Below are 27,584 nucleotides of genomic sequence, written 5' to 3' on the forward strand. Positions count from 1 at the left end.
TCAGCTCGGGGTTTCTGCCCAATGAAAACAGGCTGATTTTTTCCCCCAAGCAACAAGACTTTTCTTTTCCCCCAGGAATGAGTTTATCCATAAAGTAGGACCAAGGAACTCAAGGAGGCTACGGATGTCACACATCACTCTGCAAACATCCCCAGTGCTGGCTCACACCATGACTCAGTGATGCTCATCACATATATTTTAGCTGCACTGGCCCTGAAATGCTTACAGCCACATTCTCAGGCACTGTGGCCCATAGAAATAATCAATAAATTAATTTTTCTGGGTGTTTGTTCAAGTTGAACTCAATGGCAATCCAAAACTATAAAATGCTGCAGAGTTAACACCACACCTGAAGTGTCCCAAACTAGGTAAAATGAAGTAAAAATGCAGTAAAGCGTATTAAAAAGTGGTTTTGTTTTTTTTTTTTTTAATTACATATACATCTTCATGTCTTGGAGTTCCTACTTGATTGAAGCATTGACACATTTGTTGGTGGAGAGCTTAACGTATTTTTGTGTGGCTGGAGCACAAAACATAACTTAAAGTCTTCTTACTGCAGCAGGTAATATCAAATTGGGGAGTTTGGTGCCTTCATCAGAAATGCTGGGAGAGGTTTCTATTCATTTGGATTTTATAGCCCTAAATGTGTTCTGGAAGGGGGGTGTCTTTATCCTTTCATTCCCTAAAGGAACTAAGTGTGGTACTTTTTCTTCTAATGAAACACTTTTATTGCTTTGGGTTTGCCCTGATCTAAACCAGCCCAGCAGTGAGAGCATTGAACAAATTGTTTGTTCAAATCTCTCCTCAGACCAAATGAGCTCAAGGCCACATCCAGCCATTACACACAGAACCCTCAGTGAATTGTGTATAAAATCCTCAGTATATGAATTAGTACCAGGTCTCCCAAGTCAAGCTTTATCCTGCAAGTTCAAAGCACAATCTTAACTTAAGTCAAGCTCACCCAACCCAATCAATGCCACAGAAACACAACGGATTTTACAACAATTTCTCCTAATGGATGAATGTTAGGAGAGGCATTTGTGTCATTATTTATAGACTGTGACCTGAAAGGTTGTCCAAAATGCTGGTCAAAACTGGTGCAGATTTTGCAAAGGGTATGCTCAGTGTAATGTGTTGGAGACAGATTTGTTCCACATAATTTTATAGCCATTATGTATCATCCAGCCATTCACTCTCAGCTGGCAATTAACTCAAAAATCTTCTGACGGGGAGAAACTGTTTTAAATGTTTTAGCCATGTAGCGTGATGGCTTCTGGGAGCTGTGGCTTCTGCAGAAAAACTCCTGTATTTACACCCAGAAGTGTTTCTGGATGGATGAGAAGCAAACACTTCTTACTCAGCTCTCTGCAACTGTGCCTCAGTCCTGACCCACTGCAAACTCCCACAGGGATGAGAGGCTGGTTCAAACTCCACAGCCTGTCCTGTCTTGGCTCATCTGCCAACTGGCACTGACAATTATCGCTGGCAATTTTTCATTCCAGTTTCCATGGCTTTCTACCCATTCATGGACCTTCACAAGAAAATCCCATTCCAAGAATACCGATCCTGGTAAACCAGGGAGAGGAAGAAGCACACAGGGACATTCCAAAGGGAACGGTTCATGCTGCACACAGTTCTTGGGAAAAGCTGAGAGTAGGCTGCTCTGTGTTTCAACTGGGAAATGCTCAAGCAGAAAGGTCCTTTTAACAGCAGGGACAGAACTCAGGATACAAGAAAGCCAGCAAGCAAGGAAGAAATTGGGTGGATGGAAAAGGGAATATTTTTTCTGGTGCTGTATGACATAAAAAACAGGTCCAGAGGGATCTGCTGGAGTCCTGTGCCCAGTCCCCTGCTATTATCAACAAGCAGCTCATCTGATGTTCTGAATTTACTATGGAGGGTTCCTGTTTTTCTTTTTTTTTTCCTGGATAACTTCTGATCACATCTCTTCATTTTGGTGATTTCAATTTCCTGCCTAAATTTATTAATGGCTGGTGTCCTCTTACGTCAATGTGGCCTTTAGATAAACAGCCCTTCTCCCTCCTTAATGTTTGCTCCAGCTGATAACACTGAGTTTGAAAGGGAAAAAAATAACCCAACTCCTTTATTCCCTTTATTTATCATCCCAGTAGGGAAATCTCACAGTTGCAGACAGTGAGCGTGGGATACTGATTCAGATGAAAAATGGATGATGATGTCTGCACATGGCTTTGCTGCCTGAACTCCTGCAGGGATCTGGTCACTGGAGCCCAGAGAGTCACCCACATGCAGGTGCCTTCTCCCAAAGGATTGAACAGCCCTCCAGACTCCAGGGAACAGATTAATCAGAGCCCCACTGACTATGGACACACTTTACACACATAACTCTTGGGGGTATTCACCCCATAGATAATGAAAATTAGTTATGTGAATTTGGGTCTGACTACCGTCCTCACTGAAGGAAAAGGTTTTATTGAATCCCTAAACACAAGTCTCCTTTGACCAGGATATCCAAGAAACTAGCACACGGCTGGGAGATGGACATGGGGCTGAGAGGAACCCCAAAATCATGTAGAATTGTGAATTTCACCTGATAAAACCCTTAAGGTTTAAAAAGACCTGTATGACCATCAAGTCCAACCCCAGAAGGGACCAGATACAAAATATAACTATAAATATAAATATACACATTTTGGACTCTGATAATCAAATTATTCCTTCTCCATATAAATCAAGTGGCAGCAATCATGGATTTTTTTTCCTTCCAAACTAGAAAAGGATTTGAAATCCTCCCAAAGTACTGCCTCACACGCACTTGCAAGGTAATTTTTGGTGCATTGCTTAAGAGGTGCCACAAAGTGAGGTGGAAATTTCAGTGTGCAAGGCTACTTACTGAACTCACAAAGCAGTGCTCGGACTCCCCACTTTCAAACAGGATGACATCCTTTATGAAGACTGCGATGGCTCTCATGATGAAGGACATGAAGAGATGCATGTGAATGTAATTTCGAGTACAGTGTAGTTTTCTGTTGGGAAGAAATGAAACACTTCTGAATAGAAAATCTTCTCAAAAGCATTTTTATATTTACGCGTTTCTTCTGCCACGATATAGAGTCACAATTAAACATTAGAACTCCTGAGACAGGCTCTGGTCTGGTGAACATCGCCACAAATCCACTTAAGCCTCTTTAAATCCACATAACGTGGCAATCCACATATCTGCAGCAGTGCTGCTGCTTTTTCAATCCTCAGAAAAACAGGGCAAAATACAGAATGACAGAAAACAAGTCCATCCTGCTGCTCTCCACTGGAAAAGAAATGTTTTTGACTGAGCAGACTGTGCTCGTGATAAAGGGCTGTTTTCTAACAGAATGTTTCTGCTGCAATAATTCTTTTCAAAGTGAAACGTCTCTTCAAGGAGGCAAAAAAATTCTTAGCACCTGTTGCCAGAATTAACACATATTACAGGATTTCTGGAGCAATATGAACTATATTTTCAATTAAAAATTACTGGTTGTTAATGATACTGAGAACTACACCAGGGTTTTTCTATCCCTTGCCCGCTCATATTTTAAAGACGAGTTCTCATCAAGTAGGAGATTTTTTTTCCAAGTGAAACTTTACATCAGCTAAAGTGAAAGGCTTAATAGTCTGGAAATGGGTACTTTGTACAGACACCAGAACCACGCCAGACCTCACTCAGCAACGTAATCAAATTACCACCTCTTAACGAGCCAGTGTGCACTGGCAGAGGTTGCGCTCCTAATCTCCGATGATGGCAAGATAATGGGGCTGAGGCGAGTCCTCTGTGCTTGCAGGCAAAGGCAAGTCAAGTTAAGCTGTTTCCCATGAAGGAAGAGCAGGATCCTCAAGGGTTTCACCAGCTTGGCTGGCACCTTGTACCTTGTGGACGTCACTTGCATGTGTGTCTGATTGATTCCTCCCTTGTGAGAGGAGTGGAGAGAGCACGTGGGAGGAGAAGTGCAAAGTTCCTGAAGGGTGAGGCCAGTCTTGATGTGAGAGTTACCCTAGAAAATGTGCTCTGTCCCTACACGAGGAGATGGAACCACATCCAGAGGATTTTTCCATCTCACAGAGGTCTGCTTTCTGCTGTTCTCCCTTTACATATATGAATTTATAATATGAGATTGCACATATGCAGACTTCTTCATGGGAGGCACCCAAATTTAGATGCCTGAATCTATTACAAACAATAGAGAGCAAAAATTAATCCATTTGCTGCAATCTGGGATTCTAATGCCATTTGATGAGCTGTAGAGCATCTGCCCACCCATCCGTGAGGGCCTAGGTCTCCTGAAGGCTCTGCATCATATCTGCCACCCTTGTGCTCATCTCAAGGACACCAGCAAGTCTCAAATGGCTCTGGGTGTCTCTGTCTTGCCATAGAGCAGCAGCAGGAAGTGTTTTTGGAAAAGACTTTGGGAGGAAACAGGTTGCCCAGAGAAACTGTGGATGTCCCATCCCTGGAAGTGTCCAAATCCAGGGTGGATGGGTTTTGGAGCAACCTGGGATAGCGGAAGGTGTCCCTGCCCATGGCAAGGGGTGGAACTGGGTGGACTTTAAGGTCCCTTCCAAACCAAACCATTCTGGGATTTTGTGATCCTGGATATTTTTGGATGCAATTTTGGGTACCATTTTGAATGCCTACTTTAAGTAGAAGTTCCATGGCATCCATACACACCATTCTGACTAGGACTGTCTGCACTGTAACAGGTTTATGGGGTAAATGGCCTTTAACAGAGATCTAACATGCAACAATCTACCTTTAGTGAGATGAATCCACCTAAATAATTGCATTTGGGTTACAATTCTCACACAAAGGCCACAAATCACACACCAAAGCACAGTGACACTGAAAGATGGAGGAACTTCCCTATCCAACGCAGATTGACAGAAATCTTGGGCATCTTCCTGTAACACTCATGGCCTGTACAGGCTGTAAGTTACCAGCCTTTGAGTCACCCCTGTGCCTTTTTCTGCTTGTGGTCTTACCTGAAGAGACACAGAATGATCATGGCAGCCGTGAGGGCAATGAGGGATAAGGTGTGTCCGATGGTGTAGCCGGTCTTGACTGTTCCGTAGAACGCCGTTTGCTGGTGTGAAAGAAAGAAAACAGGGCTTTCAAAGAGGTCTAAAATGCACTCCTAAACACAGCATCACTGACTGCTGGGACAAGGAAATCATCCTTCTCTGTTCTCTTAAAACACCTCCAACTCCTTCACCCTTTAAAATCCCATCCAGTAGCGCACGTGACTCAGACACCGCCGGTGTGAGTGAGGAGGACGCGTCTGGATGCAGCAGAGCTTGGACCACTCCAGACCCAGGTTAGAGCTACTCGGGGGAAAGAGTCCTGCTGGAAGGAGGCTGATTTGACACCTGCAGAGACAGCTACAGCCCAAAGCCTCGTGGAACAGGAGTGACTGGTGTTCAGCTTAAGAGGGCATGACACTGCATCTGACTGTGGTGAATACTGTGAGACTCATTTTATTGAGGAGGTGTGAGGGCAGAACTGTCTGGGAAATTGTTTTGCTTTTGTGGAATTTACACTGTGTTTAAGCAAGTGAAAACTTGAGCCCTTCTCACTGTTAACTCAGAAATATGTGTTGAGTTGGATATTGGTTCATGGTTTTTCTCTTTGACAGCACACAGAGGGAATCTGAGCGTGGGGCACCACAGGGCTTGGATTCAACTTGGAATCCTAGTCTAAATAAAACAGGCAAAGAAGCTCTCCAAGGCTCTCTAGCAACACTCTAAATCTATAGATTTTGATTTTCAGCTTTAAAAAAAAAGGACAAAAAAACCAAAAGGTAAAAGTATTTAGACATTTATCTAATCAATTAAAAAACCCCTAAGTTTTTATGAGAATCTAACTCAGTTTATGGAATTTTTTTTTTTCCAGCTCTTGATTGGCCCTCCTCTGCCCTCCTTGTCACCATCTTCTATAAACAACCCAAACAACCAAAACCACAAAGAGCAGGCTAGACAGAAAATCTAAACCAAACCTTGTTTGGAGAAATACTTTTCCATAACATTGAGAGTTGACATTTTAATGTGCTATTTTCACAGGCTTTGGCAAGTATTTGGTGCTTTACAGAACCAGTGAGGCTGGGATGAGCTGCAATCCTTTAGCATTTGCACAAGGCAGGTTGCAGGGGTGTTAAAACAAGAGAGTTTTCAGAGATAACACTGATCATATCTTCAACCACACATCTCAGAGGTGTTTAAAGCACCATATCTTTAAAGCCCCACTCAGTGAACCCACATGACTGAGAGCTTTGGGTCACTCTGAATAGATAATTCAAGGGTTTCAGGACATTTTATCTGCCTGGTCTTGCCCAGATAAAGCCAGGAGGCTGCTGTGGTGATGAACTCACCCTGTTTGGTGTGGTCACAGCTGAGCCTTGCTCACCTGCACGGCAGGGAGGGACTTGCACTGCAGTAGGGAACAGGAGAGGTTGCTCCTTTCCACCCCACCGGCTTGCAGATTCCACCCAAAACTACCAAATATAGAATCCTAGAATGGTTTGGGTTGGAAGGGACCCTCTGCCATGGACAGGGACACCTGCCACTATCCCAGGCTGCTCCAAGTCCCATCCAACCTGGCCTTGGACATTTCCAGGGATCCAGGGGCAGCCACAGCTTCTCTGGGCACCCTGTGCCAGGGCCTGCCCATCCTCACAGCAAAAAACTTCCTCCTAATATCCCATCTAAATCTACTCTCTGTCAGTTTGAAGCTATTTCCCCTTGTCCTGTCAACCCCAGACCTTTGTAAAAAGCCCCTCCCTGTCTCCCTTGTCAGCTCCCTTCAGGTCCTGCAAGGCCACAATGAGGTCACCCCTAAGCCTTCTCTTCTTCAAGCTGAACATTCCCAGCTCTCTCAGCCTTTCCTCCCAGCAGAGCTGCTCCATCTCTCGGATCATCCTGATGCCTCCTCTGGGCTCTCTCCAGCAGCTCCAGGTCCTCCCATGCTGGGCCCCAGGGCTGGGGCAGCTCTGCAGGTGGGGCCTCACCTGAGGAGTGCAGAGGGGCAGAATCCCCCCTTTCCCTGCTGCTCAGGCCATGGGATCAGCCCAAGGTACAGTTGGTTTTCTGGGCTGCACGTACACATGGTCAGCGCATGTCCAGCCTCTAATCCACCAGCACCCCCAAGATGAAGTCTTCTTTCCGGCTTTCCTGGAGTTTGGGATCCCAAAGGCAGCTCTGACTTTTCTAACAAAAGCAGTCAACCTCCCTCATGTTGATTTCATCTTTCTCTATTATCTCTATTTTTGATGGCACCAGAGCAGAATGTTCCAGGAAAGACCTGGCCAGCAGAAGGAGGGAGCTCGTGATAGGGGACTGTGGGAGGAAGAGGTTGTCCCACACTTTATTTAGGAGAGCAGAGAAAAGCAGGTCTTCTGCTTCTTTGAGTTATTCCCAGGAGCAAGTTATGCACAGAAAGTTCCTGGTGTTATTCAACAACCAATTCCCTGTGTTTTCCCCCCATATTTTGTGGTGACTAATCCTTCTTGTGTAGACAGAGAGAGGGTTCTGCATTCAGCTCTAATGCAGGATGTGGGGTCACCTCTGTTCTGGAAACAGCACATAATGACTTCTCACTCTTCATTGCACTTGCTAATGACAATTGGTTCCTATTTTAGAGATATCAAAGCAGAGAATTTGACCCAAGATCATAAATGGAATTGAAATTTCACTCAGGGTCCAGATTATAAAATATTCTTATTAGAAAAGAGAGGGGTGTAGATAAGTGAAGGCAATGCATGCCAGCATGCCTGGACTCTAACTGCAGACCCTGACTGATTTACAGGATGAAATCAGGCAACTTCATCATTGTCTCTCTGACTTCTTAAAGCTTCTGCTTAATTTCACAGGAGTGTGATAATAACAATTATTTGAGGTAGGTGCTAAACCAAGATTAACTGAGTTTTATTTTCCCTGGTTTCTCTTCAGTAACCTCAGCATTTGTCCCTTGGTGTCTTGGTTGACAGTGGGAAACATTTACATTTTTGAGAGAAAAAGAAGACAAATACTGATATAAAGTCTTTCAGAAACCAAATGTGTTTGGGGTTCATGTCATCCAGCCCAAAGTCATTGGGGTTCGCTCGAGAGTAAATGAAAAGAGATCCCTTTGGAGAGAAGACTGGGCTGAACTGACCTCTGGAGGTGTCTCTTTATTTCACCATTTCAGGCAGAACCTACAGAGACACTGGGGTGGCTCCTCTGAGCAGGTGGAAGCACACCAGGGAGAAGAGCATCACATCTGATGGGGGATCAGCAAAATAACCCCACTCCCCATTTGCTGATGCACCACTTGTAAAGGTCACCTTGGAGAAGGGATCATCATCACTGCATGGATCCCAAGAGCAGCACTTTGGTGCCTGCATCATCAGCTGCTTAGGGACTGCCAGAATTCACAGCTAAAACCTTACACACTGCCTTTATTTATTTTTCATATTTTTCTTCTTGTTCCTGACTTGAGACCAAAAGTTCATGAAGTGTTTTGCTCCTGGAAGCTTATCAGTCTTTCCTGGACCTCATGTCCTATACAGCCTGCTGGTTTTATTCTATTCCCTTTACTTCTTGCTCCCCAAACTCACAGCCAATTCAACAACAAAAAACCAAAAATCTTTTCTTTTTCACGGGCTACTACTGCATGTTCACCCCCCTCAGCCACCTTTCACACAAATTGGACTTTAACAGCAGGACAAAACTGTGGAAATCAGGGGAAAATAATTAAGAAAGAATTAAAAGAACACAATACAGGTTCTCCTGGTAACGCGGCACTCTGGCAACGCTGCAATCCATTGGGTGGCCGGAACAAGCCCCAGGAATTCCCAAATCCCCTGTGCAGCAGGAACACAAACCAGAGCTCTGGATGGGGGTACTTCCATAGCAGAGCTGGAACAATGGCTTTTGCAACCCCACAGCTCAGCCTGAGGAATGGACACTTGAGGATGTGAAGTGCTGGCTGACCTTGAAGGCAGACTAGGGCTCTCTTCAGCAGAGCCCTGAAATTCTTTGTGCCCCTCTCCCTTTGCTATTTTCTGTTTTCTTTCACACTTAGAGCTGGCTCAGTTCTGCTCTGATCCCCTGTTAACTCTCTGAGTGCCTTGGCAGTGCGTGACCATGCACAGAGACCTCTCAGCATATCAAGTCACAGAATCCCAGAATGGATTGAGTTGGAAGGGACCCAAAAGATCACCTCATTCCAAGCCCTGCCATGGGCAGGGACACCTTCCACCCAGGTTGCTCCAAGCCCCATCCAGCCTGGCCTGGACACTGCCAGGGATCCAGGGCAGCCACAGCTTCTCTGGGCACCCTGTGCCAGGGCTTCCCCATCCTCACAGGAGGAATTTCTTTCCAATATCCTATCTAACCCTGCCCTTCTTCAGCTTAACACCATTCCCTTGTCCCATCACTCCATGCCCATGTGAAAAATCCCTCTCCAGCCTTTTTGTAAGCCCCCTCTAAATACTGGAAATAAATATTGATTCATTATTTAGATTCCAATGTCCAACTTTCAGTAACACTGATGTATGTCTTAAACAACAGCAACAACAAAAAGCACGGGCAGAGGTTTAATATAAACACAGTAACCTATTATATAAAAATATAAGCACTGCAACATGTGACTGTAGTGAAATAAAATTCTTTTCTAGCATAAGCTTTTTCTTGTTGACGGTGGGACTGCTGCAGGTGATTAGTTTAGATTAGATGCTGAACTTTGAGTTAGGTGAGGTGAATCTTGCTTCTAACATTTGTCATCCTCTTTAGACTTTACCCTTCATATCTCAGCATGCAGCAAACCAGTAACAGATTCTTTCCTGTGTAATGACAACACTCTGTAAAGCTAATTAGCTAATTATACGTTGCTCAGCGATTGCTAATTTATACACAAACAAAATCCCAGAGAGCTTGCGGATTTCCTTCCAAAATTTAGCAAAATTTCACGAAAATGTGTGTTCCCTGCAGTGGTCTAGATATTTAGCTGGTTGGGATCTGCAGAGCAGCACTGATGGCAAGTAGGTCATATAATTTTTATGCCTTTAGAGCTTTTGATGCTTATGTTGGCATAGAAAGACTGGAATCACCATATCTACTTAAGGACAAATATAAATGTGGAGGGCTTGTTTCAAAGTGTACTGTGGAAAATCAAACACCTGAAGTTATGTGTGGGCATCACACAGGCAATGGTCTGATCTTCTCAGTTCCTGACATCCTGGAAATTTTGCATGTTCCATCCCTGGAAGTGTTCAAGGCCAGGTTTGGAACAACCTGGTCTAGTGGAAGGTGTCCCTGCCCATGGCAGGAGGTGGAATGAGATGATCCTTAAGGTCCCCTCCATCCCAAGTCATTCCATAATTCTATGATCTGTGACACCAAAGGGAAGATTGTTTCCTTGACCAAACATTTGAACTCTGCTTCCAAGGATCCCCAGGAGGACTTTTCCCTCTTGAGGAATCAGAGCGGAAATGGAAAAAATTGGGCATGGGGAGATGCTATGATTCTGGTGTTGATCCCTGTTAAATCTTGATGTTCACCCATGCAGGTTTACAAACCTCCTCCCCTGGAGTGCTGTTGGAATCGTATCCACAAGCTACGGCGTAGGGTGCAGGGTACACATCTGACCAGCCCTGGCTTGTACAATTCCTGGTCACATTCCCTGCAGGAAAAGAGAAAACAATGACTTAAAAAGAAACCTGCAGCTTGCTGTTAAATCAACTTCTGCCTTTTGGGGTACAAATGCCAGAGCACAATTCTTGTAACATTTAGAATAAAACTCTCAGACTTTTCCCCTGTTATTAATTTTTCATATTACACACAACTCATAAATGGGAGGCACCCATTGTGTTTTAAAGTCCAGGCTTCAATAAAAAAGTACATTTTAATACAGAGGTGCACACAAAACATCTCTTCTAGTGGTACCATAACACCAGTTGCATGCAGACTTTTGGTTGCTAGCACTGCACCAATATAGTTTGAGTGTTTTGTTGCCACATTGCCTTTGGTTCTGGAAAATTTTTGCCTGACCAGAGCAGTGAAGTATTTATGCTTTTCACTCTGCCTGTGAGCAGCCAGGACAGGGATAGATAAAATGCTCCTTTCACAGTATGCAGATAAGGTTGGAGGTCTGGGAACTAAATCCAGTTCTCCACACCCAGACCTTGCCCACAACTGAGCCCTGATCAGATGTGATTCCTGGGAAATGTACTGCTCTTGTTTGAGAATAAAGCAGTTCAACATTTGGCTGTGAAGGGAGAAAAACCACACACTGACAACCTGTATTGCCTGTTTTAACTTGTATACTCCAGGGCAAGAAGATTTCCTGGACTGTCCAGCTCGCTGAGTGCCTGGGGCCTCTGACCAGCTAAAAAGAGCTTTAATTAACCCAAGGACATCTCCCTCCTTCGGCCAAAGCTGTCAAAACTGAAGTGCATGTGGCTCTTTGGAACTCAGAACTGCCTGATCCATCCAGGATTGTAAGTGCAAAGCACTTCTCACTTGGTAAAATACCTCTGCTTCCTGTCCCAGCTGGACCTCAAACCCACATTGGCTTAATCCAACAAAAGGAGGAGACACCAGCACTCAGGATAAGCCTTACCCCAAGAGGTTTGTGGCCTAAAAGACCAAGATATGGGTTTTTCAAGGCATAACGAAGCAGAAATACACCCAACAGCACACTGTGAATTCCCCCAGCACCTTCTGTGACCACAAATCCCTGCCATGCCCACCTCACACAGATCCCATTATTGGGGCATTCCACTGGTGCCATTCATTGCACAAAACTGGAAAACTGCTCAATACACCTGAATGAACAAACAGCAGCCAAACCTCGCTTCTTATGGTGAAAAATGACACCAGTGAAACTCAAAGAGCTTTGCAAACCGTTCCAACAATGGAGTTCTTTGCACACAAGAGCACGAAAACTCTGGCAAACCGGAGCAAATCAGTTATGCAGCTGTGAGTCACGAAAATATTTGAGTATCACCTCCAGCAATTTCTGACACCTGAGTCACCTGAACGCCTTCCCAGCCACGGGCCTGCTCTGCACTGGAATCAGCAGCACACAATCCCCTGCCTGAAGTCACTTCTTGAATCCCTGTGACAGATGGCTTTCGACCCTAAAGCTTGCTCCTTTAATCTGTCTTTGCAACAGATCTGAATCCAGGAGGGCTCTCGAAGGTGCCTTTGTTCAGCACAGCTCCGTGGGCTGCTGCTCCCAGGCTTTCCCTGCATGGCCACTGTTTGCAGTTCTGTTCACCAGGGTTCATATTGGGATCATAAGGGATCTTGTGCAAACAAATCAAGGACATGACTGCTCAGCGCTTTCAGGTTTTTGGAGGTGTTATGCAATTTCTGTTAGCTCTTCTTCGTTACAATGGATCCCATTATCTGGACTTCATTGCTTCCCATTTCCTGCTCAAAACTCCTCCTCTCTGTTTGGGCCTGGCTTTAGATTTCATTGCGGTTTTGATTCTTTGTTTCTTATTCTCAGTGAGCTAAGGCATGCTTCTTGCAGCTTAATTTTCTCCTATTTCTTCTTTTTAATTGCACTTCCTCCCAATTTTATGATTATTTTATAATTCTCACCACTCTCAATACTTTCAAAAATTTTCCCAATGCTTTAGCAGATGTGGGGACCAAGGTAGAGGGAAAAACAATGACAAAGCATCAGTGGGATTAAAAAATAATAATGAAAATGACTCTGATTTTAGGGAAACTCTCTTCCCAGAGAAGTTTTTCTACGGTTCTTTGCTCCTCGTGTCCAAATTCACACACATGGTGTGATACAAGACACTTTTCTAACAACTCACATATTCAGCTGATGTCTGAGAGGTACAAAAAGTGCAAGGTTAGACAACAAAGATTTTATCACACCACAATTTTGACTCGAGTGATGGATGATGTCTCTCCTGAGACCATACAACATTTCTATTTTCTACTATTTAAAATATTAATTTCTATACTGAAAATGAGCATAAAATTTGGGAAAGTGCCCCACAAGCTTAGTTCTTCCTCTGAGGTTTACGGGCTCAGGTTAGACCGAAGCATTACACAGATTTTTATGTTCCAAGGTCAAATCCCAGCTCTGCCACAAGCCCGTATGAAAATGAGGCAGTTCTCGTGGTCTTCCTGGGTCTCAGTTTTTCCACAGACTTTGGTAATAAAGTCTGATCATTTGTCAATGGAAAGGCAAATTTTTCAAAGCACCAGAAGTTGCATTTGCCATTTCCCAGAGCTGTTTCTCACTTTTTTGTGTAACACAAGTTTTCCCTAAAATGAGCACCAATGGAGTACATTGAAAATCTAAGTGACAGTATCAGAAAACACAAAATTTCTGCACTTGGAAATTGTCTCCAGCCTTTCAAAGTTCACTAGGTTTCCCAAACTTTCCCATTTCCTATCAGACTGGAGCTAAAACTTTTCAAGTTGTACTCCTGGAGATTTAATGAGACAGGGGACCAGGAGTTTATTACTCAGTTACACGTAATTAGCAATGTAGAGTGGAGGAGATTCACTGAGAGGTGGAAGCATCCCAGTGCCAGTAGGTTTGTGCTCCAGGCTCTCCTCTATGTTGTGGAAGAAGCTGAGGTGAGGACAGAGTGCCCTCCTTCTCATGGTATTAGTTAGAGCCAGGAATTAATCTAGGGTTTTTTTGTGGGGTTTGTATTTAATTTTGATCGATGTTACCACTGTCAAACTGGAGTGCCTGTTCCTGAAAGCAACGAGATGAGGTTTCCCTTAAAAAAAACCCCAAATATTTTCACTTGAAAAAGCCACAACTAACTCTCATTTATTATAACAATAACCTCATAATGTCTTGCAAGAGCTCAGTGTTCTGCTTTCACAGAGTCCCAGAATGGTTCAGGTTGGAAGGGACCTCTGGAGGTCATCTGGACCAAAACCCCTGCTCAGGTAGGGTCACCTAAAATGGAAGCATGACCAGATGACTTTTGGGTATTCTTGGAATCCTTCAAGGATGGAGACTGAGCACGCAAAACTTGTCTCAGAATTTAGAATCACAGAATCATCATAGAATGGTTTGCGTTGGAAGGGACTTTAAATTCCAGTTCTAACCTCCCTGCCATGGGCAGGGAACTTTCCACGAGACCTCCTTGTTATCACTGAGAGGAATTTCCTTCCCTTTGACATGATTTATTCATGACACAGCAGAAGAGGAGGGAGGAGTTTGTGGAACAAAGATAAAACCAGAACATTTTCTTTATCAGAGGTGTTTCATCTGGGTAGGAGTTAAACACTGAACAAATGAACTGAATAAATGCACAGAGCTGTTGTCTATGCCTCATTCTTCAGGTTTTTTCTCTTAATTTCTTTCTGCCTCTCATCTGTTTCAAACACACCCTTCAAACTCAGAGACATGTCTGAAAGTTCCTGTTACAGGTAGGGTTTTACATCTTTGATCTTCTTGGAAAAAACCCTCTTCCTGGCTTTTAATGGGAGTTTGAATTCATACAAAGAGATTTGAGGTCAATCATGGCTCAGGGGTGTTGGCTTTTGCCCCCTCTTGCTTCCCTTGCCCTTTTCTGCAATAGCTTCTAAAGCAGAGGGAAGGTGTGCTCTGCCCAGCAATCAGTCCTGCTTCTCTAGCATCATATTCCACAGACATAAATCGATTTTTTCAAACAGAAGTTATTAAAACAGTAGCACTTCTATTATTTACCCTTCTTGAGATGCTGCTGAGCCCACTGGCACCTCTCTACTTTCATTTTTATTATTGATCTGCCCCACTGTTCCTGGGAAACACTTGAAACTTGCAGACAGCTTGCACTAGGCTGGGTGCTGAAGTGCTTAGGCCTGGGAAAAACTTGTGGGCAAGATAATTTCCCAATTTGCTTTCTCTGCCTCAGTCATGATCTCACAAGAGTGCAACTTCTGCTCAGAGTTTCATGTTGTTTCACAGTTTTGTATCTCATAACTTCGTGTCATAGTAGAACCTGTGGCATTGGGTCAGCACCTCAAGCAAGACACACTTAATTTTCCTCCTTTCTTGTTTTTCACATCACTTGGCCTGCAGTTATTACTGCCATGTGTCCAGTGCCCTGAAACTTCCTGCACCCCATTTGTGGGGCAATACTCAATTTTCCCTTATTTTCCTTTTCCCTTCCTGCACATTTCATTTCTAAGTGTGAAGATCCTGATCCTTAATAAATACAGATAATTCCCCCCTTCTTAACAACTACAGTGTTCCCCTTGATTAAGCACCTTTTGTAAACCGCTTGTTTTCTCATCCTAAAAGCAGAGCTGTCAAACTTTAGGATAAATTTCTCACTAGATCTTTTGATCCTGCATTCATAGGATTCCAGGCAACATTTACAAGAAAAAGATGCACATTTCTGGGTAGAGGTGGAGGTGTAGCTCCAGTCCTTCAGAGGAGTGGGGCACAAGCATTGTGACACCTCAGGTGCAAATAAATCACGGAATCATAGAACGGTTTAGGTTGGAAAAACCCTCTAAGATCATCGAGTTCAACCATTAACCCTGCACTGCCAAGGCCACCATCAAACCATGACCCCAAGTGCCACGTCCACATGTTTTTGAGCACTTCCAGGGATGGTGATGCCCTCTATGAGCCTCCTTTTTTCCAGGTAATTCTGCCTTTTTGATGTGAAGGTTACACTTGGACAACAGAGCACCTGAGCAGGTCAAGGGCTCTCAGTGAAGAGACCTCCATAAAAAACACACCCAACTTCTTGGGATTTTTTAATGACCATTGTAGAAAAAACCAATGGGTATGGTTCATTTTGGGGTTCTTTAGAGACGTGGTGATACCTTCTCCTTATCTGCTGCTGTCTGCTCATCCCTATCCTCGTTTTATTCAATTTTTGTTCCAGTTTCAGAAGCAATGCAGAATAAAAAGTGTTCATCAAGGAGGGGAAAGGAGAGGGGAAATAAATTTAGAGGAGCTGAGGAAAAAAAGGAGTTTGGCAAGCCCAAAACTCACATGGATCTCAAATCACTGAGTGGGATTCCAGAGCTTGGTTATGCCCACCCCCTTAGGTCAATTAATCTCACAGCTGAAGTTTAAAAACTGTCAGTGCTAATTTAACTTGTGCATGGTGGACAATTTGCTTTTAGAGAAACTGTGAGACATAAATCCCTACTACAAATGTCATCCTCCACGTATCGAAAGAGAGCTGGAACACTCTGGTCAAGGGGTGGAAAGCAATGCACTTTCATAATGAAAGGTGCCAAAAATATTTTCATCCATCTCCCTCACATGGCACTGACGAACATCATGAAATAATGAAAATTTTCTGGATCTGTGAATGCCATAAAAAATTAATGTCAAATGACATCAGGACGGTGTTAGGCATTTTAAGGTTTTTAAATGCCATGAGATATTTTATCCGTTATTAACCATGAGATGGGATATTAGTCATTTGAAGAGCTTATTCTCCATGAGGCATAAAAATCACATTAACTCTTTTTTTCCTGGTACTTCACCCTTTTCCTGCTGTAAATACATAAAAAGATTTTCTCTGGCTGACAACTTGATAAAAGCTTTCATGCTCCTGCAAAGGGATCAAAGATTACGACACAAACATTAACCAGATGATTGAGTTCCTTGAAAGCTGTTCAATGACACTCACTGCTACAAAGGAGGAGCTGCTTCACAACCTTAATTTTGCAACAAATCCTATAAAACAGGAGGCAATTTTCCCCTGCCTTAATTTAAGACCATCTCTGCTTTCCCTGCTTGGTAATGGTGGTACGAAGTGGCTGTCTCAGAGAAAATCAAAGCTGCAGCTTCTGCTTTGGGAATGGCATCGGTTGTTCTGTTTGTGCTCTGCTGGGGTGGGATTCACCCCTATTGGAAGACATTCCTGTCTGCCAGTGCCACTCCACAATCTTTTGATTGCAAATGGGGAGAAATATGTGATTTATAGATGCTATTAAACTCATCCTGGAGTGGGAATCTAAAAACCAGCTGAACTGAACCTCTAAGGAACCTGCTTCTCATCTCTGACTGTAAAACCAACTCAGAGAGAGATTTACTTAGGGAAAACTCTAAAATCAGTTGATACAAATGCCATTTCAGATTGGAAATTTGGTTTCCTGCATACAGGTATCTTAACACCAGCTGAGGAATCCTCAGGGATTTCAGATCGCCCAGAATTTGTCAAATCCTACCAGATGTTTATGGTTAAAAATATGAATGGAGCTCTCAGTGTCTGTGCTGCGGGCACCTTGCTGTGAGCTCAGCTCTGGTGGGATGATGCATTAGAACGAGTTTTCGAGAGATTTTTCCTTCCTGTTTCACTAACTCTGCTGGTATATAAACCCCAGTGAGCGAATGCTGTGCTGGGGAGAGGGCACAGAGCAGGAACAGCAGGTAATTATTCCACATGGCTGATCCAATGCACAGGGGTCTTGTCCTGCAAGATGTGATATCACAGCAGCTTCTGCCTCTTTTCCCTGGGTGTTGACACAGGAGTGATGAGCTACCAGGGAATTTTGGAAATGGGGAAGTCAGCACTAGGATGGGACTCCAGGGATTTTGAATTTCCCTTCTGTGTCTGCAAAGAATTTTGGTGTGACCTTGGTCAAGTCGTGTAATCAGCGTGTGCTAGTTAATGAGTGCAGTGCTCTGGCCTGTTGAACCGGGATGATATTGTGTCCCTACCCCCTCATTCCTAATCTGTTCTGTGTGTTTGCACTGCAAGGCTCTAAAAATGGGGGATCAGCTCGATGCAAGATCTGCAGTGCAAAAAACCTTAATTCTCTGTGAAGGCCTGCAGAGCTTCTATAATAAAAATGGTGAAAAATGACTACAAACTACCAGGAGACACCATCAGCCCTGTTGCTGCATGGCCCCTTGAGACCTGAGTTTTAAACTAAAGCTTCTCAAAACACCCCGACCAGTGAGTTAAGCTACTTCCTCCATTAACCTCTCCTGCCCATTCTTTGTCAGGTTAATTCTTTAGCCTGTGGCCAAATTTGTCATTCCAGCAGAAAAAAAAATTACTTTATTACGTACAGTTCCAGCTTGTTTCTTTTCTGTCAGAGACTTAATTAATGATTGTGCTAAGCTGCTCGTTTTGCACAACAAACACAACTATTGCACAGGTTGATTCAATTTTCACTGCACAACATCCATATTATTGGATTTCCCCAGGAGCTATTTTTGCATCCCTGTGATCCACAGTAGTGGTGCTGCAAGTGCAGGGAGGATGTTTTAATGCTTGGGAATTCATAGATGGCTTGGAAACCTCCTTTACCTTGGGCTAAGAGCTGGTTTCTCCCTCTTTATTGAGATGTTCCCCCTGTGGAATGATGAGAAACCCCTGGGAGTGAAGCCATGGAGCTGTTTTGGGATTTGCTTACCCAGGAAGGAGGTCAGGAACCTGAAGTACTTGGGACATGGCCGTACCACGACTTCTCCCACCTCTGCTTCAGGCCAGCACGTGATGTTGTCCCACTGCCTCCTGCAGCCTGGGGAAGAGAGAAAAGCAGATGGTGGAACACTCACGAGTGGGACCTGCTAGGTGCAGCAGGGCAGCTCTGCAAAGGTTTGTGGAGCCCCTCACCCCGGCCCAGGCACGTTTTGGAATGAAACCCACAGAAATATTCTCTTTAAACATGCAGTTTTCAGCTCCACCAGTCCCTGAAATTCAGCACTGTAATTTTCCAGAAATCAGTATGGAAAGAATGGCAGATAAGTGCAAGAACCAGGCAAATCAGGCTTGATAAAGAACAGTGCCTTCTCCTGGATTAAAAAGGCAGAAATGCCTAATTAAATATCTCTCTTGCTTGCCCTTGTCACTCGCTGTTGCACTAAAATACCTGATCTGAACCTGTGAGACACTCTCCCCTTCCTCCTCTGCTTCCCTCAAATGTCATCACCTTTTTCTTCCCATTGCAATGGTTGTGCAGCTCTCACAGCAGGAAGGGGACATGGATGACAATCAAGGGATCAGGGCCCAAATCCCTTCACCGGAAGCTGACTTTGCTTCTTAAAAAGGGAGAAGTCACAAAACACTGCTGGAGGCTGAACAGGGACAGTGCTGTGGCCAGGATCCCCATGGAAGGGTGGGGAAAGGTGGCACATCCTCAGCTATCCAAGCTAGGAATGAAGGAATAACCAACACAGGCAGAAAACACAAGGTTTTGTCAAAATGAGGCATTGCTGAAGTTTTTCTGGGTAGAATTAAGGCTTTCCTGGAAAGAAAAAGTGGCACGTCCTTTCCACAGAGTTGTAATGTTCTGATTTTGCCCTTTTATTTCTCAAAAGGCATTAATAATACCCCTGCATGCTGCACTGTTGGATCATGTAACATTAACCCTGAAGCCAGAAGGAGTTGGCGGATCTGAATTAAAAAAAAAAAAAAAAAAAAAAAAAAAATCAAACACATTTCTACATCGATGTGTTACAATTTTAGAGTTCTGAGAAGAATTTTGACAACCTTTCCCCCCCTGCTTTATATTTCCAACAGACAGGCATTTCAGTTGCTGCCTGGGTGAGATGGATGGGTTGTCAGCTGAGCTCCCTTTTCCCAGCACCTGTGCTCTCCGTTATTTTTCACACCCCATTAGATGGCAACGCTCCCCCAAATGTGACTCACGCGCTGTTAAGGTCAACAGCCCCACACGAGAGAGACTGGGATGTGAAGAACAGAGTGGTGAGGAAATGTGGAGGAAATATTTCTCACGTGCCAGCAAAGGGAGCTGTGAAACCCCTGTCAGGCTGCACTTGTTGGTAATCACACCCTGCTCTGAAATTCCTCCTTTAAATCATCTTTTACTACTTGAGCTAAGGAGAGGGCTGGTGCCATCACCAGCCCGTGCAGAGCGAGGCAGAGCTGTCTCAGATCAATAGACAGCACGCAGAAAGGCTTTGAAGCTGAGAAAGAACCCTTAGCTCGCTTTCAAAGTGATTGTACAGGCTTTTTCCCCCCTCTCCTTTCATGAACAAACTCAAATGAAGTCCTGAGCTGAGTTTATCGGAGCCTGCAAAATGGAATAACTGATGGTATCTCCTTCGTGCATCTCTCCTGCAGAGTTCATTAACATTCAGGTTTCAGGGTCCTTATATCAGGTGCCCAGCTCAGTTCCCACAGCCTCTTACTTATCTCCCAGCAAACAGCCAGCAGCTCCAAAAGTATCAGGATATTAAAGATTCCATGGAAAATGATTCCATGGTGGGATTTTTCACGTCCTACAATCATTTCCTCCACTGACTGCAATAATTTAGCATGCACCTACTACCTCAGGATAGGTTATAATGGAAACTAAAATACAAGGTGATAGCAGCAGATGGCTTTTTAAATGCCCTGAATTATGCACTCGGAGAGTTTTGGTGATCTGTATCTTTGTTGATATTTTTCAGCACCAGCTGTGATGCATATAGAAAGCTTTTAGGTGTTCACTTTTGAAAGTAAAAGCTTTTTTTTCCGATTAAAAGAAAGTGAAACTGGCTTTGCAAGACACATAAAGTGTATTTTTACAAATTATTGCCTCTGTAAACACACCTTGTACTTGCCCATTAGTTCTTATGACAACAATCTTCCTCATTGCTGCCCCAGACATGCTGAAAATATTTCTGCAATAAATAAAGAAGGCAATGGAAAGCAGAACTCTGGATGGTAGCGCCTGTCACCACAAGATCAGAGAATCTTGGAATGGTTTGGGTTGGGATGGTCCCTAAAGATCCTCTCATTCCATCTCCCTGCCACTATTCCAGGTTGCTCCAAGCCCCGTCCAACCTGGCCTTGGACAATTCCAGGGATGGGGCAGCCACAGCTCCTCTAACAGGTCTGTGTCTTTCTTGTGCTAATTATCTACAGTTCAGGAAAATGAATAATTTTAGTGGAGAGAATAACTGGAGTTTAAAGAATTGGAACAACTGAAGATTGATACCTGCAGGATGCTGCACATGCACAGTCCAACGCTGCAGTCATCCCATCACAACATCAGGTAAAAATCTGTGCCCTTTCATCTGACCCAGCACACAGACAATCTTTATCAAGGAACCTTCCAGAAAATGCTTTTTTTTTCTCCCAAGCTGATAGACTTTACCCTGGAAAACTGCTGGGATCAGGGGGCTGGCAGGCAAAAAACTATTTGAGGGCAGGAACAGCTGCAATGTGCCTTGGAAGAAGGAAATCGGTCTCTTCCCTGTGGTGTCACTTGGATATAGCAAAGATGACAATTTTGGCCTGATCACGTCATGTTTGGGAATTGATAAGTGCTTCTCCATTAATTAATTATAAATGTTGTCTTCTACCTTGCCCTCAGTCTCTGCAGGAAGGATGCAAAGGTATTTATCAACCCTCACCCAGTGCAGCAAACGAGTCAAAAATACACCTACTCTTCGTTTCCATCAAAAGAACTGCTCTGCTCATGTGCTTGTCACCAAAACGCCACGGGATGCACACTGCCAGGGGTGGTGCTTTGCCTTGGCAAGGATCACAGGTGAATCTGGAGAAGCTGTATAAAAGTAAGTGTGAGGCCTTTCCTAGTCAGCAGCACTTACCACATCTCTGGGTATCCAGATACACTCTTTAAACTCTGATCATTATAAATAATAAATAAATAAACAGAATTCTTTTTTAAAAAAGAGAAGGTTTTTTTTCCATTTTAATTATTTTAACTGTGACTTCCACACACTCAGCTTTGCCCTGCCCTTCCTTGCCAGACCATGAAGTGCTCTCTGGAGCTGAATATCTTCTTCCAGAGGGCTGCAGGGAGAAATCCTTCATGCCTCTAAAGAAGCTGGAGCTCAGATCCCGATATCCATCAGCTCAGCCTTCCTCTTTGCAAGTCAAATGCCCCACAAACAAGCCAAGGGCTGCATCAGCCTCACTTAGAGCCCTCCTCTAAGAGGTTCTGGCTCAGAAGAAGCTGAAGACCAGTGACACAGTGCTGGCTGCAGGGAGTTAGGAGGCCCCAGCACAGCTGCAGGATGTTCACCTTTCCCACTGTCTCTGCTAAAAGTTCACCAGAGCTCAGGCCCTCATTTCCTCTCCCTTTAAAAGGTTAATAAACAGAAAACAGGTCAATTCTCACGAGGCACAGTGGTTTGCAGAACTGGCAGACTGGAGTGTAAAAACCCATTTATTGGAGTCATATCTACACTTACAGCAAATCACGGTCAAAGCTTATCTAGGAAGCAGCAGAGAATAACTTTCTCTCATGAATAAACATGAATTCCAGGGCTTTGGCACAGCCCTGAGATGGGACTCAGTTTGGCTGAGGAAAGAAATGAATGGCAGCAGGCTGGTGTCAGGCACTCTCTGAACACAGGTGAACTCCCACTTCAGGAAAAAAACCCTTTCAGCACATCAGTCTTTCACTGAACCATGGAATTATTAAGGTTGGAAAAGATCTCCAAGAACATCAAGTCCAACCTTTGACCGCACACCACCCACCAAACCCTCACACCAAATTCTCCCTCAGGCATGGGGTGACTCCAGGTCTCTTCTGAATGACATTCCCACACATTTTGCTCTTGGAATCCCTGTTCAGATGCAGAGATGCCCATTTGATGCCTGGGGTGTCTCGGGAGCTCTCAGTACCCACAGGGATAACAGCGAGGCAAAGGCGCAGCTTAGTTAAGCCGGGCTGAGCTATCCCAGGGCACCATCACAGCCTGGTGTGCTGCAATAAAATCTCATTTTTTCTCCCATTCCGTATCAGCAGGCAGTTTGCAAGCTCCCAGGAGTCAGGACTGTAAACAGCCATGGGGTGACATTTATTGTCCCCCTGAGGAGCCCAACCTTGGTGCTCACCCGTGGCTTGCCCGGCTTGGTCTTGTTACAACCATCTCATTACAGCCAATTATCACTGCATCAATCTCCCTGTCCCAGCTGAGCACTGATCTCCAGCCTGACTGAAGGAAACAGACTCCAAAAGTTGGTGCCTGCAACTCTCCATAACTCAGTTCCACCCAGGCAGCTTGGATTTAATCACAGTGGAGGAATACCCATCTTCAGCCTTGGGTCACTACTGCCAGCACAGACTCCGGTGAGCAGAGACCTCCCAAACGAGGGACAATTTTCTATTTAAAAGTTGTATGAAATAATAAAAAGTTCCATAGGTAGATTCTTTTTCTCCCATAAATCTCTTAAATGCAATTTGATTTTGCTTCTGAACCCAGGGAAAATTTTTAGAACTCACAACCTCCTGCGCCAAGGCATTGCACGGTTTAAGTGCCCACTGACAGAAAAATTATATCCCTTTCTGAACTCACTTTGAACCTGCTCATTGCTGGTTTCACTAGGAATTGCTCAGTTCTTTTACAAAGAAGAAATATTCACAGCCTAACCACAATATCCCTTTTCCTGGTGAGAAAAAACCATAAAATCCTCTTTAATGTCCCTTCTTGGGCATCTCTTTTTCAAGCTGAAGTGTCCCAGCCTATTTAGTAGCTCCCAGGATGGAAACAGCTCCCTATCATTTCTCCCTTGTATCTTTGGTGGGTTTAATTCTACCCCATCGTGCCCTGGGCTTGCAGAGTAGGGGCTTGTCTTGGGGTGACTTTATGATTTGTATTCCCTATCATTGCTCTATGCACAGAAATTAATTTTGTGCCTGTTTTTCCACAACAGATTGGGTTTGGCTGGGGTTAGCTTGGCTCTGAGGTTTCACTAAATGCATCCTCCCTCTCTTCCCTGAAAGAGTCACTGCTGTGCCCTCCTGTCCTCAGTGCCACTCACACTCCAGCATCCCTTGGGCATCTCTCCTCCTCCAGCTCCATCTCCATTTGTATCACCACTGACAGCCTGCTCTGCAGCAAACCCATCCCCTCAGAGCTCCCCTTTCAGCTTCCCACAGCTTTGTGCTGAATTTGGATATTTTTTGCCCGTTGTGCTGCCTGCTCTCACTGCAGCACTGCAGGCAGGATGTGACAGAGGAACCAGCCAGCTGAAGGAAAGCCACAATCCTGCCAGGGCATGTGACCTCTGACACGGTGGCATTTCCTTCCCACCACTGATGAGCTCTGCTGGTGCTCTGATGCTCCTTTGCTCATCGCTCACTGAGGGACTTGCAGCTCCAGTTCAGCAGAGAAGGGACCTGGGCCATCACAGAAAGCCAAAAGGATCCCAAAATTCAGGATAAGTGAAAAGAGTTTGTTTTGGACTTTGCCTCAATAACTGTGTCAAGAGAGAGACTGTGATTTCATTTTTCCCACTCAGTCCAAGCTGGACTTGATGATCTTAAAGGTCTTTTCCAACCTTAACAGCTCCATGATTCTATCACAAGAGCACCATTAGTTACTATAAAACCTGGTTTGCACTTCTGCAGTGGCTGCCAGTAGAAGCTGTTCAAGCACTCAATGGGAATATATTAAAAAATAACTTTCTTCCTAAATATTTGCAGGAATTCGACTCAAAGATGTATGAAGGAAATCTCACCTTAAAACCCCCAAACTGAGTCATTCTAATCAGTGTGAAAAAAAATCACCAGTGTCTGCTGCTGGAGGATGATTTTTAAGCATGAAAATCCTACGATATTTTCCACCATCAACATCTATTAGGAAACAATTTTTTAAAAACAAAAGTTTGTACTCTTTCAGCCTTTTTTAACCAACAAACTAAACAAACGCTTGACTTTTTTCTTCCCTCCAGAACACCCTTTTCATAAATCAAACCAGTGAGCTGAGCCCTTCTGCCTAACTACAGAACATGTGAACTGAAAGATCCAAGATTTAAGACAAAGATTTACAAAGGCCGTTGCCAAAAACATGACTTATCTCCTGAGCAGCCTCTAAACAAGATCTCCAGTGCTCTGACACTGAGCATGCTTAAAGGATTATTCCAGGGTTTCCTCATTCAAATCAACTCTCTTCCAGGAGGTGTAGACAACTGGATTTACAGAGAATCAGACTTTATTTAGGTACCTTCTTAGATGGTTTTTCCCATACTGGCATCTCCAGAAAGAAATTCATAGTGGCTTGATCTCTAGGACTGCTCTTCCCAACATAACTTACAGTGTATGCAATATTCCCCAGAGTACTTATCCCAGGTAAAAAGGGTGGATACCATCATGAGGGTGCTCTGATACAGTCAATAACAACAGAAAAACAAAAAGAAAAGATGAGGAAGGAGAGATTTTTTAACCAGAAATCTCACGGGATGTGAGAGGGACAAACACAAGCTGCTGTCAGAAGCAAAACCTTTGCATAGACGGATTTAATCTGAGATGTTATCCAGAGCTTTCAAAATACTTTGAATTTATTTTCGACTGCATCAATGTCACTTTTCCCTTATTTCTGTAACCTTTGCACATCTAAGGCTGTGTGCATTTATCTATTATCTCATGTTTAAAAAAAAAGGAACCAAAACTCCTGCTGGCATTTAAAAGTGTGACACATTCTCCAAACTAAAATGCCTTTTCCAACACAAATTTGTGTTCACTAAGTGGCTGCTAATCCCGACAAGCCCCAGGACAGCTGTTCCTGAGTCAAACAAACACTGCTGCTTGTTAGAGAGCTTCCAGCCAGGACGAGTCAGCAACGGGCAAAACCAAAGCAAAGCCTCCACCCCTGTTGTGTTTTAAGGCAGAAAACAGATGTTGGAATGCCTAAATGTCTGCGGAGAGGTGAGGTCAAGGCACAGATCAACTCTGAGCTCCACAGGGAGGAGTGCTGAGGTGCTGTGTGGGCCTGTGTTGGAATTTCATCCTGTTGCTGGTCGGTGTCTGCACTTCAGGGGGTTGGATGGGCTCAGACAAGCAACTGAGGGACCACTGTTAGAAACATGGAATTGGTAAGGTTGGAAAAACATTTTAAGGCCATTGAGGCCAAGAGTTAACCCAGCATCACCATGTTCTTGGCTAAACCGTGTCCCCGAAACCCAAATGGGAATCAGCAGTGCTCACTGGAGAGGTGGGCAGTGGGTCACAGGGCAAGGATGGACAGAAAAGAACCATCTTTAGGGAAAACTTTGCTGATTATTGTGTCCTCAGAAAGAGACTCCTGGTCTGGAAGAACAGCATCAGCTTCAGGCTGGATCAAAGCAGCCAACACCAAAGCCTGGGGGTGGTTCTCAGGGTTCAGGTTGGGTTTACCACTGTGACAAGACTGTTCCCTCTTCCTCTTTCAGGGGCCAGATTTTGTGGCAGAGTCCACAAAGGTTCTCCTCTGAGAAATCCACGGCAGATTTCTTCATTTTGAACTTCCAGCGAGTGGGTTCCACCTCTGTAAGAGCTGCAGCGTGGAAGTGTTTGGGAAGAGTCCCAGAGGGATGAGGGAAAGGTGAAGAAAGACCATTTGGAAGTACCTGTCCTACTGTGTATCGTGGCCATTGCCAAAGAACTGGGAGAAAAATTTCTGTTAAATAAAAGGAAGCTTGAATTTGGTACTGATCCTAAAAGAGAGTCTGGGGTTTAAGGTCCTAATGTCCCATGGCTGAACCTTCTGCTGTTGTAGGAGAGACCACCCTGTCAAGGAATGGCAGGGACTGATGTCATATGTGGGAGTTCCCCAGTGCTGCTGCTCAGAGCAAGAATGAAATTAAGGGGCTCTTTGTATCACCTGGGTCAGAGTAATAGGAAAAAAGTAAATTAAAAATTAATAAAAGAGAACATGGCAAAAAGTCCAGCAGGTCCTTTTGCCTTTAGAGAGACCATCAAGATCAAACATATTTTAGACTGAGCTAAACTGTTCTCCAGGTTTCTTTGAGTGTGTTTTCTGGATCCTCAGGGTTTGATTTAGCTGGACAGGAGTTGTCATTTAATGCCATTCTTGATGCCCCAGGATTTTTTAAGAGGTTGATGAAGATGGTAGAAGACCTCTGAGAGTTCTACACCGCTCTGAAATAACAGAATCACAGAATCTTTGGTGACCCCTAAGGTCACCAAATCCAACCACCAACCCAACACCACCATGTTCCCCACTGATCCACATCCTCAGGTGCCACATCCACAGTTTTTCCCTGCCCTACTTTGGGCACTCTCTTGACCTTATCACTCTCTACAGCTCCCTGAAGGGTGGTTGTAGTCAGGTGGGCTTGGTCTCTTTCTCCAGGCAGCAACTGACAGAACAAGAGGACACAGTCCTAAACTGCAGCAGGGGAAATATAGGTTGGGTATCAGGAGAAATTTTTTCGTGGAAAGAGTGGTGAAATACTGGAATTGTCTGCCCGGGGAGGTGGTGGAATCACCATTCCTGGATGTGTTTAAACAAGATTGGACGTGGCACTCGGTGCCATGGTTTAGTTGAGGTGTTAGGGCATGGGTTGGACTCGATGATCTTGGAGGTCTCGTCCAACCTGGTGATTCTGTGATTCTGTGAGTTCTTGAGCTGGATCAGCTATGTGGTGCCTGCTCCAGCACCTGGAGAGCTGCTGATAACAGGATTGTCCCACAGATCCCACTGACACCTCGTCTGCCCTAGCAGGGCTTATGCAACTGGGAGGTGAGAATTCACTTGAACTTTCCCAAGCAAGGAGCTATTAATTATTTCTTATCTTGCTACACTATAAACAGATGGTGATGAATAAACAGGCTCCTAATTTAAACTTCATCAATGTTTTTTTCCAGCTTGATTTTTAATTTCCATATGTTCACTGCTTCTCCTCCCATCAAACTTGTTTTGACTTCTTCAGGGGGGACTGATAGAG

The 27,584-nt window shown here is 44.3% G+C and overlaps 1 protein-coding gene across 1 annotated transcript in view; it reads right to left on the reverse strand.

Annotated features, from left to right (window-relative positions):
* VIPR1 (vasoactive intestinal peptide receptor 1) overlaps positions 1 to 27,584 on the reverse strand; it is a 100,005-nt gene that overhangs the window by 31,131 nt on the left and 41,290 nt on the right. Inside the window, exons 3-6 of the mRNA XM_048313360.1 lie at positions 18,349 to 18,456; positions 10,560 to 10,663; positions 4,993 to 5,093; positions 2,873 to 3,005 (exon numbers count right to left, since the gene is read on the reverse strand). Of these exons, the coding sequence (XP_048169317.1) occupies positions 2,873 to 3,005; positions 4,993 to 5,093; positions 10,560 to 10,663; positions 18,349 to 18,456 (446 nt within the window). The remainder of the gene's footprint in view (positions 1 to 2,872; positions 3,006 to 4,992; positions 5,094 to 10,559; positions 10,664 to 18,348; positions 18,457 to 27,584) is intronic.

Source organism: Corvus hawaiiensis, chromosome 1 (assembly GCF_020740725.1).
Source record: "Corvus hawaiiensis isolate bCorHaw1 chromosome 1, bCorHaw1.pri.cur, whole genome shotgun sequence".
NCBI lineage: Eukaryota > Metazoa > Chordata > Aves > Passeriformes > Corvidae > Corvus > Corvus hawaiiensis.